At 41.0% G+C, this 14,644-nt stretch overlaps 1 protein-coding gene across 1 annotated transcript in view; it reads left to right on the forward strand.

Moving 5' to 3' along the window:
- Positions 1-3,542: 3,542 nt before the first annotated feature.
- LOC117524703 (potassium voltage-gated channel subfamily H member 7-like) overlaps positions 3,543-14,644 on the forward strand; it is a 136,717-nt gene continuing 125,615 nt past the window's right edge. The window contains exons 1-2 of the mRNA XM_034186519.1: positions 3,543-3,933; positions 5,172-5,402. Of these exons, the coding sequence (XP_034042410.1) occupies positions 3,858-3,933; positions 5,172-5,402 (307 nt within the window). The 5' untranslated portion in view covers positions 3,543-3,857. The remainder of the gene's footprint in view (positions 3,934-5,171; positions 5,403-14,644) is intronic.

The raw sequence follows: 14,644 nt of genomic DNA on the forward strand, positions 1-14,644 counted from the left end.
ACGAGCGGAGGCAGTGGCCACCTGGGAATTCGGGACTTGGCGGTTCCAGTACTTCTGGGGTTCGGTGGCAGAGGAAATCTGGGTGGTTCCGGTTCGACTAGGACGGACGCCTCCTACCTTCGAGCCTGCCCACACGACACCAGCAGATTTCGGCTTCAAACTCCAAATTATTAATTGTTGTATTGGTTGTGCTCTTTTCACAACAGTAAAACTTGTTATTCACCTTTCTCCATTGTCCGTTCATTGCGCCCCCTGTTGTGGGTCCGTGTACCTACACTTTCACAACAGAAACTGCTTGACCTGAGTACCCCATTGTAAACAGAGGACAAAGCGTGTCTCAGACCCCCTCCCCAGTTAAGACTGGGTTTCAACTGTTTCACATACGCCTCCTTCACCCCTCTCTCAAACCATTTCTTCTCTCTGGCTAAGATTTTAACTTCCTTGTCCTCAAATGTGTGGTTAGTGTCTTTAAGGTGGCGATGAACTGCAGACTGAGGTCCACTGGCGCCCTCTCTGCGGTGCTGGTATAGCCTTTTGTGTAACGGCTGCTTAGTCTCACCTATGTAGTGTTTGTTACAGTTTTCCTGACATCGGATAGAATACACTACATTGCTCTGTTTGTAACTAGGGATCCTGTCCTTAGGGCGAACTAATTTCTGTCTCAAGGTGTTAACAGGTTTAAAGTAAACTTGGATTTTGTGCTGTCTGAATCTGTTGTCTGTTGATTTATTTCACTTTTACAGTGAAAGAACTCAATTAGGACTAATCAATCCAGTCAAAATTACCCATGTAGGAGGCCAATCTGGACATTTTACAATGGAACATTCAGCTTCATGAAGTCTGAAGCTGTAAAATGAAACTCAAAGTTTGTAATAAGTTCAAAAACACATATTCTGTACTAAAGCACCAACCATTCTAGTGGGCAATGTGATAGGCCAAGCTGTCCACAACACTTTGCCATTTTACCTCTACTACAGAGATAATGTTTTGACTGTTGTTTGTTTGTAGGTTAGCGGGTTAACTCAAAAAAGTAATATGTTTCAATGAAATTTGGTGAGCAGATACAGAATTTGCCAGAAAATAAATTATCCCCTTTTGGAGGTGATCCAGAATATACACTCAACAAAAATATAAACGCAACACTTTTGGTTTTGCTCCCATTTTGTATGAGATGAACTCAAAGATCTAAAACTTTTTCCACATACACAATATCACCATTTCCCTCAAATATTGTTCACAAACCAGTCTAAATCTGTGATAGTGAGCACTTCTCCTTTGCTGAGATAATCCATCCCATCTCACAGGTGTGCCATATCAAGATGCTGATTAGACACCATGATTAGTGCACAGGTGTGCCTTAGACTGTCCACAATAAAAGGCCACTCTGAAAGGTGCAGTTTTGTTTTATTGGGGGGGGATACCAGTCAGTATCTGGTGTGACCACCATTTGCCTCATGCAGTGCAACACATCTCCTTCGCATAGAGTTGATCAGGTTGTCAATTGTGGCCTGTGGAATGTTGGTCCACTCCTCTTCAATGGCTGTGCGAAGTTGCTGGATATTGGCAGGAACTAGTACACGCTGTCATATACGCCGGTCCAGAGCATCCCAAACATGCTCAATGGGTGACATGTCCGGTGAGTATGCCGGCCATGCAAGAACTGGGACATTTTCAGCTTCCAAGAATTGTGTACAGATCCTTGCAACATGGGGTCGTGCAATATCCTGCTGCAACATGAGGTGATGTTCTTGGATGTTGGCTCAACAATGGGCCTCAGGATCTCGTCACGGTATCTCTGTGCATTCAAAATGCCATCAATAAAATGCACCTGTGTTCTTTCTCCATAACAGACGCCTGCCCATATCATAACCCCACCGCCACCATGGGCCACTCAATCCACAACATTGACATCAGAAAACAGCTCACCCACACGACGCCACACACGCTGTCTGCCATCTGCCCTGAACAGTGTGAACCGGGATTCATCCGTGAAGAGAACACCTCTCCAACGTGCCAAACGCCAGCGAACGTGAGCATTTGCCCACTCAAGTCAGTTACGACGACGAACTGGAGTCAGGTTGAGACCCCGATGAGGACGACGAGCATGCAGATGAGCTTCCCTGAGACGGTTTCTGACAGTTTGTGCAGAAATTCTTTGGTTATTCAAACCGATTGTTTCAGCAGCTGTCCGCGTGGCTGGTCTCAGACGATCTTGGAGGTGAACATGCTGGATGTGGAGGTCCTGGGCTGGTGTGGTTACACGTGGTCTGCGGTTGTGAGGCTGGTTGGATGTACTGCCAAATTCTCTGAAACGCCTTTGGAGACGGCTTATGGTAGAGAAATGAACATTCAATACACGAGCAACAGCTCTGGTTGACATTCCTGCTGTCAACATGCCAATTGCACGCTCCCTCAAATCTTGCGACATCTGTAGCATTGTGCTGTGTGATAAAACTGCACCTTTCAGAGTGGCCTTTTATTGTGGGCAGTCTAAGGCACACCTGTGCACTAATCATGGTGTCTAATCAGCATCTTGATATGGCACACCTGTGAGGTGGGATGGATTATCTCAGCAAAGGAGAAGTGCTCACTATCACAGATTTAGACTGGTTTGTGAACAATATTTGAGGGAAATGGTGATATTGTGTATGTGGAAAAAGTTTTAGATCTTTGAGTTCATCTCATACAAAATGGGAGCAAAACCAAAAGTGTTGCGTTTATATTTTTGTTGAGTGTATTATGTAACTGCCATTCAGCAAATAGCAACATTTAACTCAAAACGTTGTGAGAGGATGCTGATGAAATTTGGTGAGCCAGTAGGTACTGTACCAGAAAATAAGGGAATTTCTTTTGAATTTGATCTGGAACATAGTTTGGATCCAGGATCCAGAAGACGTTTTAAGCAATATGTGCGCTTAGCAGAGGTATGCCCTCTTTGAGTGGCTTCTGATTTTTTAGTTATTTTTTTATGTACGTATGTTTCAATTTCTCATACAGAACTAAATGTTTTCATGTTACCAAACACTTCAAATGAGATTTTTGCCTGTTCAGGGTTGACAGGAAGTGGTTTATTCTGAGTGTTTTTATGTTGCCCAGTACAATAGCATTATGCAGCCAGTTAGCCTGTGATGGTGTTTTCATTCAAATTGATATGGTACCCTCTAAATTTGTTTTTGTCCTGTGTGACAAAGATGTTAAAAGATGAACCCCCAAAACAAGAAAGCTCAGATTGAAAAATATCAAGAGTTCCGCTTTAACTGACTGACTGACTTTTCAGGCCTCATCCAGCCCCCGGGGCACCAGTTGAAGACTGATGGTTAAACACGTGCAGTCACGCTTTGTCGTGTAGTGCACGAACTCACGAAACAAGTGCGTGCACGTGCATGACCAACTTTAAGGCGAGGATATACAGTGTTTCACAGCTCGAAAAGATGCACATTTTGCAGCCTGCGTGCAGGCAGAAAGTTTGCTCTCGCATGTTGGGACTGATCGCTTCACAGGAGGAGGAGGACAGTAAGTAAAGCCCCTGGGAGCAGCGTCACTCCCTCCAGCCGATCGACCGCCGTGCGCGTCCTTCACATCAGCACGGAGAACGTGAAGCTCGCATCCACATCCTCAGCGCGCAATGCTGTGGGATCTGAACCCAAAACCAGCAAACCTCCCCGAGTGGGTGCGTGTGGGCGAGGAGAGAACAACACAAGCAGGATAAAAGAAAAAGAAAAACACGCGACGAACTGCCAAGATGTTGTTTTTTAGGTGGAAAGAATGTGGTTTGCGCTAAAGGGAACATCGGAAAGAGTCATCTGTAACTTCTGGATTTACGCTGTGGAGAGCAGACGGTCATTCAGAGCACCAACATGCCCGTGAGAAGAGGGCACGTAGCGCCGCAGAACACTTTTCTTGGGCTAATCATTCGGAAATTCGAGGGACAGAGTGAGTAATTAAAAAATAAAAATCAAATCAAGATGAAGAGACAAATCAGTCAAATCTGCTCTTAAATTCACTCACAGATACGTAGATGGCTAAATGTGTTTACGTTTGTCAAAATAGTTTCCCTCTTTAAACTGGAGGATTTTAAGACCATATTGTGTATCTTCAGATTTGATCCACACAAGGTTTACTCTGTGTTTTACCACTTAAGAGCTGCAGTTACAGAAGAAACTACTGTAGGTGAACTGTAGGTGATTCCATAATAGGGTGATAGTAGTGTTTCATTAGTGAGCTGTCCATGGTGCTATAGTGATAGTAGTGATTTATTAGTGAGCTGTCCATGGTGCTATAGTGATAGTAGTGATTTATTAGTGAGCTGTCCATGGTTCTGTAGTGATAGTAGTGTTTCATTAGTGAGCTGTCCATGGTGCTATAGTGATAGTAGTGATTTATTAGTGAGCTGTCCATGGTTCTGTAGTGATAGTAGCGTTTCATTAGTGAGCTGTCCATGGTGCTATAGTGATAGTAGTGTTTCATTAGTGAGCTGTCCATGGTGCTATAGTGATAGTAGTGATTTATTAGTGAGCTGTCCATGGTTCTGTAGTGATAGTAGTGTTTCATTAGTGAGCTGTCCATGGTGCTATAATGATAGTAGTGATTTATTAGTGAGCTGTCCATGGTTCTGTAGTGATAGTAGTGTTTCATTAGTGAGCTGTCCATGGTGCTATAGTGATAGTAGTGATTTATTAGTGAGCTGTCCATGGTGCTGTAGTGATAGTAGTGATATTAGTGAGCTGTCCATGGTGCTGTAGTGATAGTAGTGTTTCATTAGTGAGCTGTCCATGGTTCTGTAGTGATAGTAGTGATTTATTAGTGAGCTGTCCATGGTGCTGTAGTGATAGTATTGATTTATTAGTGAGATGTCCATGATGCTGTAGTGATAGTAGTGATTTATTAGTGAGCTGTCCATGGTGCTGTAGTGATAGTAGTGTTTCATTAGTGAGCTGTACATGGTGCTGTAGTGATAGTAGCGATCTATTAGTGAGCTGTTCATGGTGCTGTAGTGATAGTAGCGATCTATTAGTAAATTCTCCATGGTTCTGTAGCGACTTATTTGTGAGTTATACATGGTGCGACAGTGGTCTTGTGACAATAGCAACACTTTATTTGTGAGCACTTCATGGTATTTTCAAGTCAAATATTGTCACAGTCTAAAATGTTTACTTTCTTTTGCCATGCAGACCGTAAATTTGTGATAGCCAATGCCAGAGTGGAGAACTGTGCGATCATATACTGCAATGATGGCTTCTGTGAGATGACAGGCTTCTCCAGACCAGACATCATGCAAAAGCCATGCACTTGTGACTTCCTCCATGGCCAGCTGACCGACAAAGAGGCCATCAGCCAGGTGGCTGAAGCTGTTCTGGGGTCAGAAGAGCGCAAGGTGGAGATCACCTACTACCGCAAGGATGGTGAGTCAGAGTTCTATTATAGTCGTGCAGTTGTCATAGCATGCTCATAATGAGACTGTGCAATTGGAGCATTTCACTATCCATCACTCCACAGTAACCAGGGTCATCTACAGGCTGAGCAGAGAACTTCTACACAAAGAGAAACGAGGGCTCAACTTCACAATAACTATTATTATGTGTCTTACGTGTCTGTTTTCTGCAGAAATTGAAATGTGATCCCTTCTCATAGATCATTATCATGCTGTTTAAATTTCAAGATAGCTCTTTTGGTTTCCAGTAATGCCAAAGGGTGGATCTGTTTGTTGGTCCTGCTTTAAATCGCTGCAATGCAGAGATAAGAGCACAAAGTCTTTGTCAGTGCAAAGTGTTTTTCTTTGTACATGGTTTGGTGACATTTATATCCACCCTAAAGCCAGAATGGGGATATATAATTGCACCCCATACCTCCATGTGTGTCTGTGTGCATGCATCAGTCACACTGTTTTGTGCATGTCATAACTTGAGTAATATTTGCTTGATTCTCATCAAATTTGAACTGGATATCCTGAGTGTTTTTGTCTTGGATATGTTGTAACATGAAAATGATCAAACTGGAGCAAGGGCCTTTTAGGGCTCCCAACTTTCTTATAATGTGTCAGAACTGCCAAGCTGTATATTTGGCCCAATAAAGTTATGTTTCTCCACACCATACCCCTTACCTAAGTATCTGACAGGAGTATATTATTAGTTGTTCTTAAATATGAGCTACTGTAGATCTTGGCCATTTGAGGGAGACTGAAATGTCTCCTATTGCCCACAAATCCTATCCTTTTGAGATCCCCACCTTGCTAACTATTTTATAGATGAATATTTATTGACTGATATTTGTGTCATGATCCATACCCCTATTCTGTGTATACACTATAAGTACAGGGACTGATCCCTCATGCAGGTCAGACATGATTTTCCTCAGGTACAAATTATCACTAGGGGCTTCTCGGTGCATGCGTGTGCCTCGTAATATAGAAGCAATGCTCCAGTGACTGTCGTATCATGAGTCAAAGTAAAATAAATCAATACAGAGTAGCAATGTGACACAGTGCAAAAAATAACTGAAAGAAGGAGAAATACTGTACTTATTTTCAGGGGCAGCATTATGTAACTGCTCTTCTACACTGAAAAAGGAGGCTTGTAGCCTCCAACATCCACCCAAATATAAATAATATAAACTGGACATTGTATAATAATTTGAATCTCATTAATTATTCTTAATTGAAGTCAGAATTTCATAAATAAACCAAGCTAACTCCTAAAAACCATGTGGCCTCATGTCTTAAAAACAACCAGCATGTCACACTTGTGCGACTCCTTGTGACAAAATTAGCCTAACCTTTCTTAAAGCAGACTTGGTGTGCCTGCACATCCTCAGTGAGCCACCTGCTGACTCCAAAATGACTTATGGACACAATTTTAACAAGCTGTAAGGAGATTGAACACACTCACCACAACAACTGTCATAAAAAGTTCCATTTAACAGACAAATTATTGTTACACTTGTCCCAGACTATTCTGAGCTCCTGTGATGTAACTGTGGGGCTATATTTATTTAAAAAATCTTTGTTGTGAAATTTGTACTGTGAAGATAACAGAGACCCATTTTTAATATAAAATTGCAAGAGGGAAACTATTTGATTCATCCCTTGAAGTACAGTGCATCCAGAAAATATTCACAGTGCTTCAATGTTTCCACATTTTTTGTTACAGCCTTGTTCCAAAATGGTGTAAATTAATTTTTCCCCTCAAAATTCTACTCACAACACCCCATAATGACAACATGAAAAAGAGTTGGGTTTTTTGGTACATTTTCCTAAAAATAAAAAAACTAAGAACTCATGTGTACATAAGTATTCTCACCCTTTGCTCAATACTTTGTTGATGCACCTTTGGCAGCAATTACAGCCTCAAGTCTTCTTGAATATGATGCCACAAGCTTGGTGCACCTATCTTTAGGCAGTTTTTTTCCATTCCTTTTTGCAGCACCTCTCAAGCTCCATCAGGTTGGATGGGGAGCGTCGGTGCACAGCCAGTTTCAGATCTCTCCAGAGATGTTCAATTAGATTCAGGTCTGGGCTCTGGCTGGGCCACTCATGGACATTCACAGAGTTGTCCTGAAGCCACTCCTTTGATATCTTGGCTGTGTTCTTAGGGTCATTGTCCTGCTGAAAGATGAAACGTTGCCCCAGTCTGAGGTCAAAAGCGCCCTGCAGCAGGTTTTCATCCAGGATGTCTCTGTACATTACTGTGTTCATCTTTCCTCAATCCTGACAAGTCTTCCAGTTCCTGCCACTGAAAAACATCCCCACAGCATGATGCTGCTACCACCATGCTTCACTGAAGGGATGGTGCCTGGTTTCCTTCAAACATGATGCCTGGCATTCACGCCAAAGAGTTCAACCTTTGTCTCATTAGACCAGAGAATTTTGTTTCTCATGGTCTGAGAGTCCTTCAGGTGCCTTTTGGCAAACGCCAGGTGGGCTGCCATGTGCCTTTTATTAAGGAGTGGCTTGCATCTGGCCACTCTACCATACAGGCCTGATTGGTGAATTGCTGCAGAGATGTTTGTCCTGCTGGAAGGTTCTCCTTTCTCCACAGAGGAATGCTGGAGCTCTGACAGAGTGACCATGGGGTTCTTGGTCACCTCCCTAAATAAGGCTCTTCTCCCCTATCCCTCAGTTTAGATGGGTGCCCAGCTCTAGGAAGAGTACTGGTGGATCCCAATTTCTTCCATTTATGGATGATGGAGGCCGCTGTGGTCATTGGGACCTTCAATGCAGCAGAAATGTTTCTGTACCCTTCCCCAGATTTGTACCTTGAGACAATCCTGTCTTCGAGGTCTACAGTCAATTCCTTTGACGTCATGCTTGGTTTGTGCTCTCCAATCACAGCCACATAAGCCTATAACTTCTTCTGGGTTGTCTGGGTTGTCTTGGTGGCTTTCCCCACTCTTCTACTTCTTGCACAGTCACTCAGTTTTTGAGAACTGTCTACTCCATGCAGATTTACCATAGAGTGCCATATTGTTTGTATTTCATTGTAATTGATGTAAATAAAGTCCAAAACATATTCAGTGGCAGCTTTACCATCAAAGAGCCTCGTCCACAAACTACCACAAAAGACTCCAATCTGTCATTGATGTTAAAGGGGGCAATACACAGTATTAAGAACAGGGGTATGTAAACTTTTGATCAGGTTCATTTGGGTAGTTCTCTTGTCATTTTGATTTAAAAAGAGGAAACACAGTTGTTTGACAATAAATGGCTTCATCCAACCACTAACCATGAGCGGGAAAAAAGTTTGTGTTGTCATTCATATTCTCTTAAAAATGGCCAAAAAGCAAAGATTCTGCCAGGGTATGTAAACTTTTGAGCACAACTGTATGTAGACAGGTGTGTGCCTTTCTAAATCATGTCCTATTTACTGAATTTACCCAGTGCGGACTCCAATCATGCTGTAGAAACATCTCAAGGATGATTAGTGGAAACCGGATGCACCTGAACTAAATTTTGAGCTTCATGGCAAAGGCTGTGAATATGTATGTACATGTGATTTCTTAGTTGTTTTTCATGTAATAAATTTGCAAAAATCTAAAAAAAAAAAAACCTTTCACATTGTCATTATGGGGTATTGCGTGTAGGAAGTTTGAGGGAAAAATTTCATCCATTTTGGAATAAGGCTATAACACAAATGTGGAAATGTGCACCAGACACAACAACAAAATGCTCAGTATAACAATTTATTACATTACAATTATTTTATGTTATTTGTAGCACTGTGTGGATTCACAGTGTTATGTGACAGTGCATCTTAAACAAAGTTTGGCTGCCAAAACAGCAATGACCAGAAACACTTTGGAAATCATAGTTTTTGAGGTTTGACTGGCAGAATGAGAGATCTGACATCCACAGCTCAACAACTGTCTTTTAAAATCTTCTTTAAAAAAAAAGTCCCCATAAATAAACTCTTTCCAGTTAAACTCGCTGGCTGTCGATTACAAACATAACATCCATTTAATTATGTGCAGCAGATGCTGACAGAAAACATATATGGATGTGGCTTTTTTTTAATAAGACAGATGGTGAAAAAAAAAAAAATCAGATAAAACTCGATCAATTCCCTAATGTGTAAAATTGCTGTGATGACGTAACAGGCTGCAAGTTTGCCAGAATTACATGGGAATATTCTGCCATTAATGGAAATCATTTTCTTCATGAGCGCTGCTGCTGCTGGATGTCACTCATTTTTGGGCCGATCCCGCCTGCGGTATTAGTGATGTGCTGCAGAAACAACAACACGGACTCACAGAGAATTAATACGATGTGACTCCTCAGTTGCATAAACCCAGCAGATTGGCCGTGATGCTTTATGGTCAACATGACATTGTGCAAAATGCACTTTATTCTGATTTATCTTTGCAGAATTGTTCATCCTATGATGACGTCCTGGGCAATTTTTACAATTTGATATTTTTGAGGCATGTAACTGGGGGAAAGTAGTGTCAGTATTTTATTTAGACACACTGAGGAAATAATTTAATTATTAATCACAATTTTGGTGAGAATCTCAGCCATCGATACATGCTCATTCTCCCATCAGCTGTCTTCATCCAGGATTTTTTATTCTTCTTACTAATCAAGAAGAAGCCATGGAGCATCTGGTCCACTGCTAAAATAGATTCTGAAACCTGCTACACAATTAAGCAAACCCCTCGAGGGTGTTTATGAAAACATGAACAGCTTGGTTTTTGACCAGGAGGATTTTAAAGCAACTTCATTTATTTCCCCTCCCCCTGCATGTGCAACTCTCAGCTTCATGTGGCTGCAGTGTTAAAAGCACGGCAGATACATTCCAGCATAATCACTGCTCTCTGACTCCTCGCAGTCCGCACCAAGGCTGCACGACGCAACTCTTAATACTCCTCAGCAGAATGTACAGTGAGCGGCTGTGCTCATGAATAAAGATGTCAGGGCTGACAGTGCAGTGACTGGGAATGAGCCGCTTTCAGGGTAAATGCATGAAACTTGCACGGAGGACGCCATCGGCACATTCCCACAGTCAGAGGTGAATGAAAGATTCATGGCATCCTTGAGAGCAATGGTCGTATTGATTGAAGCCGCTCGGAAAAATTCAAGCTGATTGGTGGAATATGGAGGGATTCCACATCTACGCTCTTAACTTTATTTCAGGTTACCAGTCATCATGCAAATCAGTAAATCCTTGAAATCAAAGCCTTCTATTTTTAGTGCTCCAGCTGTACACCAAAATTCACAGAGGAACATTTTAAAAGAATTCAATATAATGTAAAAATGATGTCATCGGAAGAAATAAAGTCCATTAATAAAACCATGGAGTTTAGCAACTGTTTAGCAATTAATATGTATATATATCAGTTAACATATATAGTGTGCCAGTTGTCATTTGGTGAGGAAGTGTAGGGAACTTTCTTGTGCATGCGTGAATTTTTCTCTCATCTGCAGTCACAAGCAGTGAGCCTTAGCGTGAAGACGTGTACTAAGCCCTTGTCAGATTTTCATTTGCGGTAACATGACGGAATGACTTGAGGCTATCCACAAGTTGCTCATTCTGCTCAGCTGCTTCAAGCTTTTCTAGCCAAACACAACACTCCTGTGATTCATCAGGCTTCCTACTCTACTAACATGGTTCACTCTGATTTTTGGCTGTTCAGAATAACATTAAAAGGGACTCGATTTGAGTTGTGAGAAGTCACCATGTGGTATGCGACGGCCCAGCTGGACACCATTCCAAAGACAACTTCCAGAAATGCTTCCATCAGTGGCAGAACTGCTGGGAGAAGTGTGTGTGAGAGAGTAGCGATCCTGATGAATCACAGGTGTGTTGTGTTTGGCCAGGAAACCCTGAATCAGTTAAGCAGAATAGGTGGCTGTAGGACTTCCGGACACAGTTGCTTCTGCTCCGCCATCAGCGGCTTTGTCACAAATTTCTCTGACACTCTCCACATGCCCAAATATATTGTAAATTTGTTTAAAAAAAACATGGATGACACAAGAAAGTGAAAATAATTTCCACTGTAGTCCATTTAAAAATCAAATGGCAAAATAGAAGTAATAATAAAATAATAATAACAACAATGTTGATAATAATAATAGTGTGTATATGATAACAAGAACCTAAACAATTTATAAATACATTAAAAGAGTAAATTAACGTAAAAAAAAACTGTTGAGGTCTAAGGTTCTAAAAACATTCTGGATGCACACGCCATTCCAACTCACTATAGAAACTTTGCATAATTTATTACCACCCTTGAAAAATGTCTGCTACCTTTTTTATAAACACCACCCCATCTAGAGCCCATGGATCCCCATGGACAATGCGCTAGTGTATACATATATATATATATAAACCCTGGGTCAAAAGGTGCCAAAGGGATTTAGTATAGGCTTTTTGTTGCTGTTGTTGTTGTTTTTGCCTAAACCCGCTTATTCCAGTTAAGGGTCACAGCACAGAAAATGACCCAGATTAAAAGTTACAGATGTATTATCTAAATTCACTGTTATAAAACAAAAAAATAAGCCACTGAAGGCGTTAGAGAGGTGATATGTGCCCTGTGTAGTGATTATCCTCCTCAACTGCACTAGCACAGGGGATTGTCATCGCTCATGTGTGTCTGTTTGTTTACAGAGAACCTTGAAAGCTATGAGCATATTTTTTTGTTTTAAAACAAACTTGGTGTGAGTATTCCTTGCATGAGTTTCTCCAGATCATCGATGTTTGGAGAAGATCAGTTACAGATCTCTGAAGTATACCATGTGGGGCATGTCTATGATGAATGGGAAAATTAGACTTTTTTTTTTTTTTTTTTTTTTTTGCAGGGTTTCCCTTACATTTTCAGTTTTACAGCTATAAAATAAGTTGTTGTTTTTTTTTGTTTGTTTGTTTGTTTTTTCAGCAAACAAAGGACTTTTGTTGTAATGTGAGCTGTAATTAGAAATCATTAAAAGACCAATTAAAGATTAATCTTACTTTTTCTTTATGTCATTTCACACCTTGTGTCAACTGGCACATGTATGCAAGAAATGGTGTCTAAAACAGCATATGTGTGGGAGGTACACACAAATAATAACTTGAATACACTGCAAAAACAAATATCTAAGAAAGTAATAAAAGACTTGTTTAAAGAAAATGTGACTTCATTTTTGTCCAAATCGAAAAATATTCTTGTCAAGCATTTTTTACATAAGAAAAAAAAAGTCTTATTTTGGGAAAATGTATCTTACTTTTTCTTAATAAGTTTTTCCAGCTAATATTACGCTGTATTTAAGCAGTAACAAGGAAAACAATGAATTTCAAATCATCCAAGCAAAGAACAAGATTGTTTTCTTTATTTTAAGATAGAGGCTAATCTTAAAACAAGAATTCTGTCTAGTTATAAAGGCACATTTTGATTATTCAGTGAGACATTTTGCTAGTTTTGAGAATTATAACCAAGAATTTTTTTTATTTTCTTTTTTTAACTTAATACAAGACAGTTTGGCTAGATTTTGGATTATTTGGCTTATATTGAGAGCGACCGTTTTTGCAGTGTAGTGACCACAAATTGACAGTGAGTCACATGGAAATGCCCTGTGTGTACACGCAGTACTGTTCTGAATAATATTTTGAAACACATTATCAAAACATCACTCATACTATTTGATTACAATTGATTTATTAATTGATACAAGCTTTTCATGATCTCTCCAAACAGAATCTCCTACTGGAGATTCTGGACTTTCTATTTTAACAGACTTGACCTCTGATTATTCCTCCAAGGCTTACTGAAAATCTGCACACAGATACTCATGAGCGATTCCAGTACCCTCGTAGGGGGTGCAGGGTCATGACTTAAAGCTCAGATTTTGACGTGCTGCTTTACGGGTAAAGTGATGCTTGAATTGTCACCATTTATCAGTGTTTGCTTTTCTCTGCATCATCTTGGGAAATCTTGAAAAAGCAAAAAGTGGTGATGTGAGGTAACCATGTGCCATCAGGAGCACCAGAGCTTTTGCCATTTCCTCTGCAAAGGCACAAAGTTAAGCTGCTTATGTGTATTTTTCAATATTAAAAGCAGCATTACAATGGGGAGCATCTGAGCGAAGCGAAGGCCTTTTAGCACAAAGCATGTTCTTCACATTCTGGTCTTAACCTCAAGACGATGATGCATAATCAATGAGATAACTGCTTTCCCTCCACAGTTCTGTGAAACTATCCTATTCCACTGGGTGTAATAATACTTTCTACCTGAATGAGTCTTAACAAAGGCAAGCTGACACCGCGCAGCGCCCAGAAGTTAAATGGATAATGGCGACGTAACAGGTGCTGCTTAGCTAACTGTGCTGAAAGATATGGGGCATGTGGTGTGCGTGGGTGCAAGGTTTCACGGGCGACGCCCCGCCGAGGGGACTGAAGTAGAGGTGGACGGATCGATCTTAATATCAATAATAACAATACCAACGCTGGTATTATTATTGAACGATCCTCGTGTAAAAAGATTGATACTCAAGCTTTTTTCTCTCCCGCACGCACTGACTGCTGCGCACGCAGATTGATCAAAGTCTCCTCTCTGTCTGTAAGAGCAGCGCTGCTCTGTGTCACACAACATGGAGCAGCACACCCTTGTATTGTGGTTTGTCAGCCCTCTACCTCAGGAGATTTTGTTTTAAGTTGTGTTGAGTGATATTTTTTTTTAAACAAAAATGTTGATTGTGATAATAAAGTATTTTGTTGTCACGTACAATGTTTGGCGAAATTCTATCCTAGGTCTTTTGGATCCTTTGGATCTACGAAGTTTAAATATGAAAAAGTATCAGTACTGGTATCAATATCGGCGATACTGGGCCTGTATTTACTTGGTATCGGATCAATACCAAAATTCCCGGTATCGCCCACCTCTAGACTGAAGGCCCAGGCGCTCCTGCTGATGGTTTGTAGAAGCAGGGGAGCGAGAGGACAGAGGACCGAGAGCGCAGGCAAGCGCAAATGTGTGCGGGGGGACACTTGGATGACTGTCTTCTGAAAGTACATCTATTTTTTTTTAATTGCTCTCGACCCTCCCACAGCATGTGCTGAAACTTTCCTCATCACGTTCCTTTTATTTAAGTGAAACCAGTTTGTTCAAGAAATATACAAAGAATTAAAAATAGCGCAAGTGACAAGATGCATTCCATCTCACCACTTTGGAAAAG

This window comes from Thalassophryne amazonica, chromosome 14 (assembly GCF_902500255.1).
Source record: "Thalassophryne amazonica chromosome 14, fThaAma1.1, whole genome shotgun sequence".
Classification (NCBI taxonomy): Eukaryota; Metazoa; Chordata; class Actinopteri; order Batrachoidiformes; family Batrachoididae; genus Thalassophryne; species Thalassophryne amazonica.